General features: G+C 42.5%; 2 protein-coding genes across 2 annotated transcripts in view; both read right to left on the bottom strand.

Moving 5' to 3' along the window:
• LOC128897417 (uncharacterized) overlaps positions 1-146 on the bottom strand; it is a 98,196-nt gene extending 98,050 nt beyond the window's left edge. Inside the window, exon 1 of the mRNA XM_054164027.1 lies at positions 88-146. Within this exon, the coding sequence (XP_054020002.1) occupies positions 88-146 (59 nt within the window). The remainder of the gene's footprint in view (positions 1-87) is intronic.
• Positions 147-884: 738 nt separating this feature from the next.
• The window catches only part of LOC104304233 (uncharacterized), a 119,731-nt gene continuing 105,111 nt past the window's right edge, over positions 885-15,504 (bottom strand). The window contains exons 13-15 of the mRNA XM_054164026.1: positions 1,628-1,716; positions 1,107-1,265; positions 885-935 (exon numbers count right to left, since the gene is read on the bottom strand). Coding sequence (XP_054020001.1) covers positions 885-935; positions 1,107-1,265; positions 1,628-1,716 — 299 coding nt within the window. The remainder of the gene's footprint in view (positions 936-1,106; positions 1,266-1,627; positions 1,717-15,504) is intronic.

Here is a 15,504-nt window from a genome sequence, read left to right as displayed (position 1 = left end):
TCATCGCATTAAGAACGAGGGGCTCTTAGAACCTTTGAAAAGAGGTTTTTGCATGCTCACATTTCTTTTGTGCCCAAGTTTTCTCACAAGAGCCTCAGCTCAGAAATCTCTTTAAACATGTCAATAACCGTAAGCTCGTGAGTCATCTCGCCGAGTCCAAAGGGACTAGAGAGTACCGAGTTACCCATGGGCTTACGCACCTTGCTGAAACCAGGTCACTTTAATGTGGCTTTGAGAGCCACCCACAACTGAGGTTCCTGGAAGAGCACGGCATTTTGTTCAAAGCCAATGTGCTATTATGGGATTGTAGGAAATGAATTTCACTCTGCCACTCCCATGGGTTGGGTTGCTTTGCTCATTACACCCACTCGATCTGTCCTTAAGTTGGTCTTCCTATAGATATAAGGGTACACACACACTCACACTCTGGTGTATGGCTATGTCTAGTTCTGGTTTCTCCAGTTTATGCTTACCTCCTAAAGAAATAAATCACTGGAAAAATTAGTCATTTAAATTGGAGGGAATTGCCAGTTGGCCAATCTGGTTTTGCTCACAGATATTTATATGTAGATCATCACACTACTAAAGTCAAATTTGAGCTAATAAATCCCAGCTAGTGAGTATTTATGACACAGCAGTCTCTAAGCAACCTGATCCAGTGGATGATGTCCCTGATGGCTGCAGGGTGGGTTGGACTAGATGGTCTTTAAAGGTCCCTTCCAACCCAGAGTAGTCTATGATTCTGTGTGTACAGATATGAATACACAGTATGCAAGTTGGTGAATACTCTGACCACCAGGATGACTTCTTTCCTTGGGCAATTAAAAGTGTTAAAAATGTTTCAGAGTGCATCTAGAATGGGGTGAGACAAACTGCCAGAAAGATTAATTTGAATATTCATGTTTGTAGTCATAATTCACTGCAGACATGTTGATCTAAGGAGGAAAGTGGAGCAACACTTACAGAGGAAAACCACATCCTTCACTGGAAAATAATCTCATTCAGGGGACATAACACAGGTAGAAGCAATTCTCAGGAATACATTCTTCTTTGTGTCTTAGCTCTCAGGATGTACATTCACCTGGAAAGTTCCAGTGCTATCTCACCCAGAAAGTGTTATCATAATGCAGATGTGATTTCATTGTAATTTGTACTGATGACAAGTAATTTGTACTGATGACATGTAATTTGTTCCCAAACTCATTATGTTCTTGGCCAAGATACTGTGAATAAGGGTAGTATAAGTATCTGGTGGTAGGAGGCTTCTGCACAAGAACAAGAGAACTTGAAAGTTATAGATGCACAGGAAATTTCTCTTGTAAAACACTAATGGAATAATATCACCCTACACCACTAACTTGATCAAGTCATTGTTGTCTTATTGCTGACAGTCCTTCCTACTACACCTTTGAAACTCCTTTGTGGAGAGATTAATTCCCTAATAGATCTATGCAGGAGGTAGCAATGTTCCTGGCCATGTGTATCCTTATGGCAGCTACAATAAAATTCACAGTGATGGGTTAAAGAAATGCAACAACAGCAACATGAACAATGTCACAGGCAGAAGTTCCAACAGCTTTACCCTGTGCTTTAAGGGACATGGTAACTTTTAGACCAAGGCCAGTACCTTGTCTTGTTGTCCTTGGCTTTCCTTCAGCTGATGCTGGTTGTAGTGCTCATCTGCAGTGTCATTGTAATCACAGTAAAAATCATCTTCTGTAAGGGAGGACAAAAAAAAGGGGGTGGGGGATGGCATTTTTATATCAGTGTATAAGACAAAGCTCAAGAGGAAGAAACTGGGTTTTGTTCCCCTTCCCATCAAGATCCTGAGTGACAACAGGCAGAGCATCTTGTCTTCTCCACCTGAGTTAAAAATAGGTGGTCAGTTCTTTCCTACCTTCCAGATGTGTTAGGATGATAAATATGGAGAAGAATTCAGATGCTGTGGCACAGTAAATAATAACTGTATAGAGAAAAAGCAGGGGGGGGAACTAGAAATAAAGAACTAGCAGACACAGAAGAATAGCAGTGAGGGGTATTTAAAAACACCCACACCCACCCCCACCCCCCCAAAAAAAAATCAAACCAAACAAAACAAAGAAACAACAAAAAAAACCAAACAAAAAATAACAACACCTTGGAACAGAGAAGGAAGCTTATTGTCTTGTATTGACATGGCTATGGATTGGGAATGAGGCACAGAGGTGCGAAATACTCATGTTTTCCACGCAATGTTTACTCAAGCAGTGTGTTACTCTAAGTGCTGAAAAGCAATGACCCATGGAGTGAACAGAACTCTACTCCTACACCATAGGAAGCAGCAGCATGGTGGAAATAAAGGTCTGAATTACACTTCTTATTGTACAGCACATGGAGGATAAGCAAAAAAGGGATTTACCTGGTATTTTTGGTTTGTTATTTTGTTTTCCTCCCAGTTACTTTCATTTTCCCTCAGTAGAAGACAGTCAAATGTACTCAAAAATCACAGAATCCCAGCATGGGAGGAGTTGGATAGGACCTGTTGAGCCCATCTAGTCCAATCCCCTCTGGCTAAAGCCTGGTCACCCAGAACAGGCTGCCCAGGATCAGAACCAGGCAGATTCTGAATCTCTCAAGGGAAGGAGACCCTACAACCCTACAACCTCTCTGAGCAGCCTGGTTGAGTGCTCTGGCACCATCAAAGGAAAGAAGTTCTTCATGTTCAGATCTTCAGTATCTTTCCATTCCTTCCTTTCTGTATTGCCATGCAAAAAGGTGTATAGGTGCTGTGCTTAACCTGGAGAAGAGGAGGCTCAGTGAGCTTATTGCTGTCTACAACTACCTGAAGGGAGGTTGTAGCCAGGTGGGGGTTGGTCTCTTCTCCCAGGCAACCAGCACCAGAACATGAGGACACAGTCTCATGCTGTGCCAGGGGAGGTTTAGGCTGGATGTTAGGAAGAAGTTCTTCAGGAAAGAGTGATTGGCCATTGGAATGGGCTGCCCAGGGAGCTGGTGGAGTCACCATCACTGGAAGTGTTTAAAAAGAAACTGGATGAGGCACTTAATGCCATGGTTTAGTTGATTAGATGTTGTTGGATGATAGGTTGGACTTGAAAATCTTGAAAGTCTTTTCCAACCTGGTCTGGTCTGGTCTGGTCTGGTCTGGTCTATTCTATTCTATTCTACTCTATTCTATTCTATTCTATTCTGGATGAGGCATTTGCAGGTATTTACAGCCACTGAACTCAGGGAAATTGCATAAAAGCCAGCTGTTGGGTATGTCATGCGTGTGCACAAATGCAGCATACACCCTTCACATTGGTTCCACATATTCCATTATGTGACACGTGTGTGAACACATGAACACATATTAAAATAGAAATGTATCTTTCTAAAGATCCTTACTGTTCCAGTCTTTTTTTTATGCGTGTGTGTGTGTGTTTGTTTTGTTGGTTTGGCTCACTGCAATGGCTTTCCAAATAGCTTTGCTGTAATAATGAAGACTTTGAGAATAGAATAGAATAGAATAGAATAGAATAGAATAGAATAGAATAGAATAGAGTACAGTACAGTACAATAGACCAGATCAGGTTGGAACAAACCTTTGAGATCATGGAGTCCAACCTATCATCCAACACCATCTAATCAACTAAACCATGGCATGAAGTGCCCCATCAAGTCTCTTCCTAAACATCTCCAGTGATGGTGACTCTACCACCTCCGTGGGCAGCCCATTCCAATGGGCAATCTCTCTTTCTATGAAGAACTTCTTCCAGTCTAAACCTCCCCTGGCACAGCGTGAGACTGTGTCCTCTTGTTCTGGTGCTGGTTGCCTGGGAGAAGAGACCAACTCCTTCCTGGCTACAACCTCCCTTCAAGTACTTGTAGACAGCAATAAGGTCTCCCCTGAGCCTCCTCTTCTCCAGGCTAAATAATCCCAGCTCCTTCATCCTCTCTTCATAGGGCTTGTGTTCCAAACCCCTCTCCAGCTTTGTTGCCTTTCTCTGGGCATGTTCCAGCAAGTCAACATCTTTCCTAAACTGAGGGGCCCAGCACTGGACACAGGACTCAAGGTGTGGCCTAACCAGTGCTGATGTTTTGGGAGACAAATGAGGAAAGCAGCAATTATCTTGGCAAAAAAAGGGGGGGAGGAAGGGGGGGGAGGGAGGCACAATAAAAAGAATAAAGCAAACAATATTCTACATCAAAGAAACAGGAGGGGGAAGGAGCTGCAGTTTGTTATCTAATCACGACACGTCTTTTATTTGTAAGGTTCTGAATGGCCTTTTCTTTCTACGCTCCTTGCTTCAATTCCTCCTAGATTTCTCAGAACAATTTTTGCTAAGCAAAAACACACTGTAGCTCTTCTAGTGGCTGTAACAGGAAGAAGCTGCTCAAATTAAAGATCAATAAAAAGTACAGGGAAACAAACCAAACCAAACCAAACCAAACAACAAAAAAAGGAAACGCGAAAGAAAATAAATAAATAAATAAAGGAGAAGCTGGGAAATGCTCCACAATTAGACAGGATGAAAAATCTAAAAAGAAATTAAATTCAGTTGCAATACATTTCCCTTTATTTTTTTTTTCTTCCTGAGAATTACTACTGAAGTGGGTTTGGGTTTTTTTTCCCCCCCCCTCCCTGTAATTTAAATGTTAAGCTGCCAGATGTGTGTCTCATGCTTGAAGAGTCGAAGCTTTGCATTATTTAGCATATTAAGATTCACAGAATTTAAAAAAGGGTTCCTTTATTGCCTGGAGGTTCTAATTAAGTAAACCTTAGCCTGGTACATTTAAAACTTGCAATACAAGAGATTTTGCTTCCTTTTCTCTTGCCCCCCCCCCCTCTCTGTAGCCAAGTCTCATCAATATAATAAATATGGAAAATACTTAGGATGATATAATTTTTCTTTGGCTTGAGGAATTAAACCTATCTATTATTTTAAGAAGTTTTTAATAGAGGCCAGCAATCAGAAAGACATTTAGAGACTCCAGCCTACGTTTTAATCATAGGAGTTGCTCTTAGTGGAGGTAAATGTGTCTTATAAAACTGAGCTATGCAGACCCTTTTTTTTGTTCCACAGTCACAAAACAAAGCAGTCCTGTGCGAGAAACAAGAATCACCCATTATTTTTTTCTTTGTTTTAATCATTAAGTTGCATATTACTTTTTTATAACTTGTTATAATTGACCACAGAAAGCTAATAAACTATTAATTAGCTGCACTATCAGCAATTTGTTCGTTGAGGAAGCTGAGATGGCTGCATCTGAAACTGTAATGGCACAGAAATTCCTTTGACATACAGTAGCCATAAATCATACCTTAAATACACTTATTTTTGCCATTTTAGAAAATGTCAAAGGTGTCAACTTCATCCAGATATAGCACTTAGTGGTGACTATTTTAGTAAATTGACTCAAAATACATTTTTTTTTCCTCCCTGACAGGGGAACATAATACCATTCACGTTAAAAATGAACAATCCGAGGAGGGAAAAATAGTGCCAAGTAACAATGATCAAAGACAGGTATCACAGCTGTGATAAAGGTGATACAACATGATATCATGATACAATGGCAGGTGCTAAGTCTCTGTTAATAGGTTTATTTGGAAGTCAGCAAACGTCTGCATAAGAGCAGGAAAAACGTAATTACAGCAGGGCCTGGAAAAGACAATGAAATTCTTAACCCAAAGCTATAAATCTATAATCAAATATTAATAAGAAGTCCAGCAGAAAAATTACACTGCTGTTTATTTGTATAAGACAAATAGGAAAAAACCAGAGATGTTACCACCATTGTGGAATGGACATGATAACAGTAATGCCCTTGATTAGTGAATGCATGGTGAGATGAAGTTTGTTTCCAGACCCTGACCACCACAGAATCACAGAAACATTCAGGTTGGAAAAGACCCTTGGGATCACCAACCAATAATCCTACTCTACAAGGCTCACCTCTAAACCATATCCTCAAGCAAGGGGTTGTTTAGCCTGGAGAAGAGGAGGCTCAGGGGAGACCTTATTGCTGTCTACAACTACCTGAAGGGAGGTTGTAGACAGGTGGGGGTTGGTCTCTTCCCCCAGGCAACCGGCACCAGAACAAGAGGACACAGTCTCAAGCTACACCAGGGGAACTTTAGGCTCAAGGTGAGGAGAAAGTTCTTCACAGAGAGAGTTGTTAGCCATTGGAATGTGCTGCCCAGGGAGGTGGTGGGGTCACCATCCCTGGAGGTGTTCAAGAGGGGACTGGACATGGCATTTCGTGCCATGATTTAGTAGTCATGAGGTGTTGGGTGACAGGTTGGATTTGATGATCTTTGAGGTCTTTTCCAACCTTATTGATTCTATGATTCCATGATTCACTTCACAATCTTCCACAGATGCAGAGAGAGGTTTAAACTCAAGATCTTAAATATGACCAGTAGGTAATTTTTAATTTACCAATATTCAGTTTAATCTAGAAGATGGACATTGAGCTTTCTGAGCTGGAAGGTTTGGGGATCAGGAGATAAATTTTTATCCTGAGTGTGCCTAGAAAGGTGATAAAGCAGAGGAGAGAAGGAACAGCAGAAGTGGTGTCAAACCTCAAAAATGAGCAGCATACAAGTTGCTTGTAACAGTCTTACCAACAATATTTATGAGAAATACTTGACATCTTTCCAGGGGTTTTACTGTGGTACATGCATAACTGGGAGCTTTGAAATAAGAGGAATATGGGAAGAAACATATGAAAGAACATATGAGAAGAAAGCTGGGGAGCAGCTGCCTTCTGGGATGAGCGTTGGTGAGGAGAAAAATGCAGGCACTGTTGGAGCTCCAAATTAAACATCAGTTACAGTATAACTCCTGGTTTATATGTGGTTCTGCAGAAATTATCTGGGGATTTCAAAATGAAGCTGTTTTTTCCCTCCCCAGTTCTGAGTGCAGATATTGAGTTCAGTGGTTATGTTACTGGCGCTATTCCACCACAGAAAATCCATGCTTTAGTGAAGTGCCCTTTGAAACCAAAGTTCTCTATTAAATTAACATGTAATGGATTTAGCAAGTACCAGAAATTGGGCTCATCAGGAAAAACTTCTCTTGTCATTTGAATAAAGATAAGGAAAGATGTTTTTCACCTAATTCAAATCCATGGATGCTTTTGGAGATCTCCTTGTACTTTGGGTAAACTCCCTAGTTTATAAGACCTGGGTTTAAAATCCTTAGTAGGTTCTAGTATTGTCTGTTAGAGGATACTGAGCCAGATCCTGTGACAGTGCAGAAGGATGTGTTTTGAATTTAACTTTGCTTGACAAAAGTTGTAGTATCTTAGGACCTTTCAAAACCAGGCTGCTTCTCTAAGCCTCATTTTTGCAGAGTATTTGTAAGAGACCCTCTTGAATTGAAAATGGGGGCTCTGAAATGCTTTGTCTGACATTCAACCTTTGCCAAACTCCACATACAGAATTTGAATAAAAACCCCAACATGGTGGCTTTAGATCTGGATAAAGATTAGTGATGTGAGTAGAATGAAAAGGGAGAAGAGCTGTCTACCTGCACAATTCATAAGTGGGGTTTGAAACATATATTCTAAAGGTGGAAACATCCAAAAGCTGGCAAGGAAAGGATGGCAGCAAAAGCTTTTAAAAAAGCAGCCAAAAGCAAATGTCAAATGCCATTAAATGTTATTTAAACCAGCTTTCATTCATGCATCTTCCTCATGTTTTAAACACTGAGTATTCTAAGCTACTTTGCACAACCAGCACTGGCCAAATGAATGAGCTTCAAAATAGATTCTACTAATACGGATACTGGAACAAAATTTCTAAGCTAAAGCTGTTCTTGGAGGGATGAACACCTAGAAAAGGCAGGTTAATGAAGTGTTGGTCTTACTAGGAGGAGAATCCATGACAGTTTGGAAATTTTGATTGCTTTTTTCTGTAGCACAGAATCATAGAATTGTTAGGGTTGGAAAGGACCTCAAGGATCATCTAGTTCCAACCCCCTGCCATGGACAGGGGCACCTCACACTAGATCAGGTTGCCCAGAGCCACATCCAGCCTGGCTTTAAAAACCTCCAGGGATGAGGCTTCCACTTCCTTGGCAACCTGTTCCAGTGTCTCACCACCCTCATGGTGAAGAACTTCTTTCTAACATACAATCTGAATCTACTCACTTCTAGTTATGCTCCATTCCCCTTAGTCCTATCACTTCCTGACACCCTAAAAAGCCCCTCACCAGCTTGATTAACGTATTGCCATCAACGCCATTTGGCAACTGACACCAGTTCTGGATTCTCCTTTCTGCACATCTGTGATGCCCAACGTCAACACTCAGCGTTTATGAAATGTGATTAAGCAGCACCATACTAGCTCCTACCTCTAGCTGTGCCTGCTTAACTTGAAATATTCGACAACTACCCCGATAATAGCAGATGCATAGTCCTAGCCTTCCTGGGCAATCGATAGAAAACAACAGCTACAAAGAAATGGGATTTGAATGACAGTTTATAGGCTACTCTAAAAGGAAAGCTGGTGTGTCAGTTGGTTTCAAATCAGGACCCAAAATCCCACTGCATAATTTTGGGGAGCCCACAGACTTGAAGACAACTACAAACTACTGCTTGCATGGATAAGAGGTAGGTATGTGACCTCAGGTAGCTCTTACCTATCATTTTTCAGTACAATGTCTAAACATCTCTTTTACAGAGAGGAAGGCTAAGAGACCTGGGGCTGTTTAGCCTGGAGAAGACTGAGAGGGGATCTTTTCAATGCTCATAAATATTTACAGGGTGGGGGTGAAGAGGATGGGGCCAAATTCTTTTCACTGGTGCTCAGTTATAGAACAAGAGGCAATGGGCACAAATTACAACATGGGAGGTTCCCACTGTACATGAGGAAAAACTTTCCTGTGGAGGTACCAAAGCACTGGAACAGGCTGTCTGAAGAGGTTGTAGAGACTCATGTCAATCACTATCATTCTGTAATTCTGCAAACATGACCTATTATAGCTTCCTGGTACAGGAGAGTGACTCTTTCCTTCCAAAAGGAGGGATTAATTAATTTCCTCTACACAATAGCTGAGGGAGCGAGACTCACCCTTTCCCCAGAATGAAATCTTACTCTCACCTTGTTTGCAGTAGGTGAGAGAGTCAAAAGCACTAGGTACAAACAGAGATCTCAGGTTGGCTGCCAACTGTGTTATTCAATCTGCTTATTCATCCTAAGCTCCTGTACCATGGCCAGGAGGGGTGACTGGCCCTCAGGGCTTGTGGAATGAGAGCACAAAATGGATGGTGGGCAGCAGTGGCTTCTGTGCTTTCACGACCATTTCACCATTGTAGGACAATGAGTAAAATTCATTATCCAGTTTAAGTGGGGGTGGCTGTCTATAATCTTGGTACCTTCAGATCCCTGTCCCACAGTAAATCTGCCTCTGGCCATTACTGAATCATTTAGGTTGGAAAAGACCTTTAAGATCATGAGGTCCAAGCATAAATTCAGAACTGCCAAGTCCACCACTAAACCGTGACACTAAGCACCACAGCTAAGTGTCTTTTAAATGGTGCCATTGAATACATAGAATACATAGAATAGAATACATAGAATACATAGAATAAACCAGGTTGGAAGAGACCTTCAAGATCATCGCGTCCAACCCATCACCAATCCAACACCGCCCAAGCAACTAACCCACAGCACCAAGCACCCTGTCAAGTCTTCTCCTAAAAACCTCCAGTGATGGCGACTCCACCACCTCCCCAGGCAGCCCATTCCAATGGGCAATCACTCTTTCTGTATAGAACTTTTTTCTAACATCCAGCCTGAACCTCCCCTGGCGCAGCCTGAGACTGTGTCCTCTTGTTCTGGTACTGCTTGCCTGGGAGAAGAGACCAACATCTGTCTGTCTACAACCTCCCTTCAGGTAGTTGTAGAGAGAGTCAGGACAGGAGCTAGGGGTTGTGTTACTCAGTTCTCAGAGACACACAGTTTTACCTGGGATTCAAAACAAAGCAAACAAACAAGACAAAACAAAAAGCCACAAACAAACACACCAACCCACCCAAGAACAAAACAGAACCTTGCAAAGCTTTGCCTTGAAAAGAATCCCACATCTCAGAAGCAAGCACTGCTTGATGTTAATACAGACAGGCCCTGTTACATCATTTAGCTCAGCACTGATAACAAAGGATATTGCTATTAACATGTTGCAGGAAGAAAAAAACACTTGCCAAGCATCTAACAGCAGTGTGTGTTGTGATCCACAGATATAAATGGCCAAATAAAATGAAAGGATGTAAAAACGTCAAGGAAACAGCAGCAGTAATCTAATGTTGTCAATGCACTCCACACACACCTTGTAATTGCTAACACATTTGGCCTACAAATACTTTTTTAGACAGGGGAGTCCACTACTGCTGTACCTTTTTGCCTGAGTCGCTTTTGATCCCTCACAATTGATTTAAACTCTTCCATCACTTCCTTCGTCTAGTGAAATAACCATGAGATGACATTGCAGGGCAAGGAGGAAAGAGTTGCGGGTATTTACACACACACACACACACACCAAGTAGCTCTACCTGTAAACTTTCAGTAAAACAAATAAGGCAATAAAAGTCCTAACCTGATGGAAGCGTTTTTATCTCTTCTCTTTTCTTCCCAGTTTCTGACACACACGCTTCTCCTCCTTTCGTGGCATTAAACTGCTTTCCCACTTCCTTTACAACAGCGGGAATACTTCCCTTATGGGTGTCAGGATCTTTCAGGGAGGTCAGAGGTTGCCCTGCAGAGGAAATGACAAGCTGTGAAATGTAAAAGAACAATTCCTTCCACATGTTCCCTTGCTCCGGGAGCAGTAAGGGGTTGTCGGCTAGCATCATGATGGGACGGGCCAGGCCTTTGCCTAGCAGTCCTGTCAAAACTAATTTACAATTAAAGATCTGTGCAACTGTTTAAAGCTTTACAGCTCCAGCGAGTTTCAGGGAGTGCCAAAGCCAAATGATCCAAACCAACCTTATTTTTAACAGCCAGGCAGAAGCAAAGCAGACTGGAAAATAGTCTAAAAAATTGTACAGCAACAGATAAATTGCACACCTGAAAAGGAGCCTTCTGCATATTTTTCTCTTACAAGCTCATAGTTTGGGAACTAAAAAAGTTTCAGAGCTGCTGTAACTTTTCTACTGGTTGATGCACACAGGGCACATGAACCACATGTGCTGCTGTTTGATGGCAAACTATGTAGGGGGAGGGAAAAATGAAATTTAGGAAATACATGAGCTTTTTGTTCATTGCAAGAAAATAAGTGTCCCTGAAACCACACTCCAGCAGCCAAGTCGTTAGTGGCTTCCTCTCTATACTCCCAAAGTATAGTGGAGCAGGGAGGCAATGAGGGGATAAAAAAATTTAGAAAGTGGCACAGAAATTCTGCACAAAGGGACTTAGTCCAAAGAGAGCTGAGGTAGTGAGAGTCCTCCTATGTGACATATCTATTCAGCAAAGTTGGAGCATCTGCTAGATCAGAGAGTAAGAGCAGCACAGAATGCCTACACAACACAGGCTAAGGTAGCCTGTGCTACAGCGCTACTGTACATTGGCCACAGCAACCCCATGCAGTGCTACAGGATGGAGTCAGAGTGGCTGGGGAGTGGCCAGGCAGAAAGGGACCTGGGGGTACTGGTTGAGGGTAGGCTGAACATGAGCCAGCAGTGTGCCCAGGTAGCCAATAGCATCCTAGCCTCTATCAGGAACAATGTGGCCAGCAGGAGCAGGGAGGTCATTCTGCCCCTGTACTCAGCACTGATTAGGCCACACCTTGAGTCCTGTGTCCAGTTATGGGCCCCTCAGTTTAGGAAAGATGTTGACTTGCTGGAGTGTGTCCAGAGAAGGGCAACAAAGCTGGGGAGGGGTTTGGAGCACAAACCCTATGAGGAGAGGCTGAGGGAGCTGGGGTTGCTTAGTCTGGAGAAGAGGAGGCTCAGGGAAGACCTTATTGCTGTTTACAACTACCTGAAGGGAGGTTGTAGACAGGCAGGGGCTGGTCTCTTCTCCCAGGCAACCAGCACCAGAACAAGAGGACACAGTCTGAAGCTGTGCCAGGGGAGGTTTAGGCTGGACGTTAGGAAGAAATTCTTCATAGAGAGAGTGATTGGCCATTGGAATGGGCTGCCTGGGGAAGTGGTGGAGTCACCATCACTGAAGGTGTTTAGGAGGAGACTGTATGGGGTGCTTGGTGCCATGGTTTAGTTGATTAGATGGTGTTGGATGATAGGTTGGACTCCATGATCTATTCTATTCTACTGCAGCAAGACCGTCCAGCTGCTGCGACCAGACTAGCCTAGCTATCTTCAAAATCTTGGCTAATAACACCTCTCCTCCAACACAGCCAGGGTGAGCAAAACTCTTGTCCATATTTCACATTGTGGTGTTTGGATTAACTTCTGCTTGGAATGATATACAAATAGTCATGACTATTTAGGTACAGACAGTGGGTTTTGCTGTTATTCGACCCAAGACTGTACACAACTTGACAGTAAAAGAAAATCACTGTTTCCATATCATACCCCTCCTCTGCTACTCTTCCACTTTCTCCCTTGTAAGCAAGCTTTTCAGGTCTTGAGGGGTCATCACTATATGGTAGTACAGCGCTAATCATAATCAGGACTTTGAATTGACCAATATTAAAAAGGAAGTCACTAGAATGAAAAAGATTTTCCTTTGGTTGTACATGCTGCAGAGAATAAATTGTCCTGATTTTCAGCTTCCCTGTTTTATTTGACCATCCTTTCTAATGGGCACATGCAGAAAAACAGCACAGGCAGAATAGAATAGAGTAGGGTAGGGTAGGGTAGAATAGGAATAGGAATAGGAATAGGAATAAGAATAGGAAGAGAAGAGAAGAGAAGAGAAGAGAAGAGAAGAGAAGAGAAGAGAAGAGAAGAGAAGAGAACAGAACAGAACAGAACAGAACAGAACAGAACAGAACAGAACAGAACAGAACAGAACAGAACAGAACAGAACAGAACAGAACAGGTTGGAAGAGACCTTTGAGATCATCAAGTCCAACCTATCATCCAACACCATCTAATCAACTAAGCCATGGCACCAAGCACCCATCCAGTCTCTTCCTAAACACCTCCAGTGATGGTGACTCCACCACCTCCCTGGGCAGCCCATTCCAATGGCCAGTCACTCTTGCTGTGAAGAACTTCTTCCTAACATCCAGCCCAAACCTCCCCTGGCACAGCTTGAGACTGTATCCTCTAAGAAGAATGAGCATTTGGAAGAATGTTCACAAGTGCAGAGTAACACTTGCCACATGAGCCTGAGCTGACCTAAAAATATTTGAACTGAAGAATAATTGCTCAAATGCTGTCCGGTTACTTCTCTGAAGACAAAAGAGCCTGAGTTATGCGGACATTTGGATCCCCTTTTCTAAGGACACTGAAGTCAAAGGGGATCTTGCTGTGGCTTCCACACTGAGAGAGAGTGTTTTCTTGAAGAATTTATATATTGAGTAGTTTAGGTGGATGTTGGCATTTCCAAAGTCTTCATGCATTTATAAGACTGCGTTACTTAGATCCAAGCCTACCAAGGCGAGGTTTCTGGTAGTTGCATCTACATTTTCTCTCTCTGCTACTTCCATCAGAGTTCTTACCACCTTCTAACCAATGACTAATGAATTCCACAGATAAACTGAAATTTATTTATTGATAGTTACTTTTAATCCCTTAGAGTGGCAACAGATCAACTAGAGAGTCTTTTCTTTAGAAAAAAGAAACAAAGGTGGGTCATGAAAGCAAAAGGTGTCTTCCACAAACTTCTCATGGATTACCACCTCAAAAGAATGGAAAGACGATGTGGTTTGGATTAAGATAATACACTGACAATGTGCATCTGCGAGCTGGAAAGGTATGGGAGGTATTAAATTGCATTCTTCTGCATTGTACTCTGGAGGAGAGATCATACACAGCCAGGAAGAGCACTACCTAGCCCAACACAGAGCTGTGATATAAAACAATAACCTAGCCTGGAGTTAATGGAAATAATATGAAGGTTCTGTCTTAAACTTCTAAAACCAAGACAAATTTGAAGTGAAGGTTAAAACACCATCTCCTAACCTGCTCTGTTGGGCTTACATGTTGCAGCACCACATATGGTATTGATATGTAAGATCACTCACTATTTAGACTACTGCAGTAGAGCGAGTTACAGAGCACCAGTCTTCATTTAGACCGTTCCTGCTTTCTCTGCTTTGTGTCTCAACCTTAATGTCACTTTAACAGAGCCTCCACCACCCCCCACTTTGGGTAGTTTAACAGATATAATACAGCATTTATAGAGCATATCAACGTGCGACAGCTTGCCACAGATCATAAACACATTTTTCTGGTGGAAATGTTGAAGCCGTGAGTTTCACCACGTGATCTCCAGTTCCCTAAGGTTTGCTCCTTTAATTGTAAATAGCCAGAAAGTCATCAAGCTAGCGTTTAATAAACTTTTAATTTGAAATGGATTACCACATGTTGTGTTTGTTTACCCATTATTAAATCTCTTAGCAACATATCACCAGCAGAAACAGCATACTGTAGCACTGCATAGATGCATTACAAAACAAACCCATGGGGGATATTAGCAGCTAATAATATCTTTAAAGAAGGCTCCAAGAAAAGAAAAAAATAAATAAATGTCAACAATACCAAAAAAATTACTCCTAGAATTATTTTCTTATTTATTTTTTTAGTGCAAATCTCTTTGGCATGGAAATTGCAGATCTTCCATGATCAGCTTATCAGTCTGTTTCAGAGGTCTGTACACAAAATAGGGCAATACACTAATGCTCTTTCCCAGTTGTTATAAATACATCTTCCTGGACTTCTCTGAGTGTCACGAGTTTTAACATGTGTTCCCAGAAATGTCACTTTTAGGGGGGCAGCCTCTATGCATCTGAATGCAGAGCTACAGGCTGGGGTCAGAGTGCCAAACAGGAAAGGACCTGGGGGTGCTGATTGACAGCTGGCTGAACATGAGCCAGCAGCGTGGCCAAGAAGGCCAATGGCATCCTGGCATGCATCCAAAATAGTGTGGGCAGCAGGAGCAAGGAAGTCATTGTGCCCATGTATTCAGCACTGGTTAAGCCACACCTTGAGTACTGTGTCCAGTTCTGGGCCCCTCAGTTTAAGAAGGACATTGAGACACTTGAACGTGTCCAGAGAAGGGCAACGAGGCTGAGGAGAGGCCTTGAGCACAAGCCCTACAAGGAGAGGCTGAGGGAGCTGGGGTTGTTTAGCCTGGAGAAGAGGAGGATCAGGGGAGACCTTATTGCTCTCTACAACTACCTGAAGAGTTGTAGCCAGGAGGGAGTTTGTCTCTTCTCCCAGGCAACCAGCACCAGAACAAGAGCACACAGTCTCAAGCTGCACCAGGGGAGGTTTAGGCTTGAGGTGAGGAGAAAGTTCTTCACAGAGAGAGTTATCCATTGGAATGTGCTGCCCAGGGAGGTGATGGAGTCACCATCCCTGGAGGTGTTCAAGAGGGGATTGGATGTG

Source organism: Dryobates pubescens, chromosome 9 (genome assembly GCF_014839835.1).
Source record: "Dryobates pubescens isolate bDryPub1 chromosome 9, bDryPub1.pri, whole genome shotgun sequence".
Lineage (NCBI taxonomy): Eukaryota > Metazoa > Chordata > Aves > Piciformes > Picidae > Dryobates > Dryobates pubescens.
The sequence above is the reverse complement of the archived record's forward strand: the minus strand, read 5'-3'. Positions and strand labels throughout refer to the sequence as shown.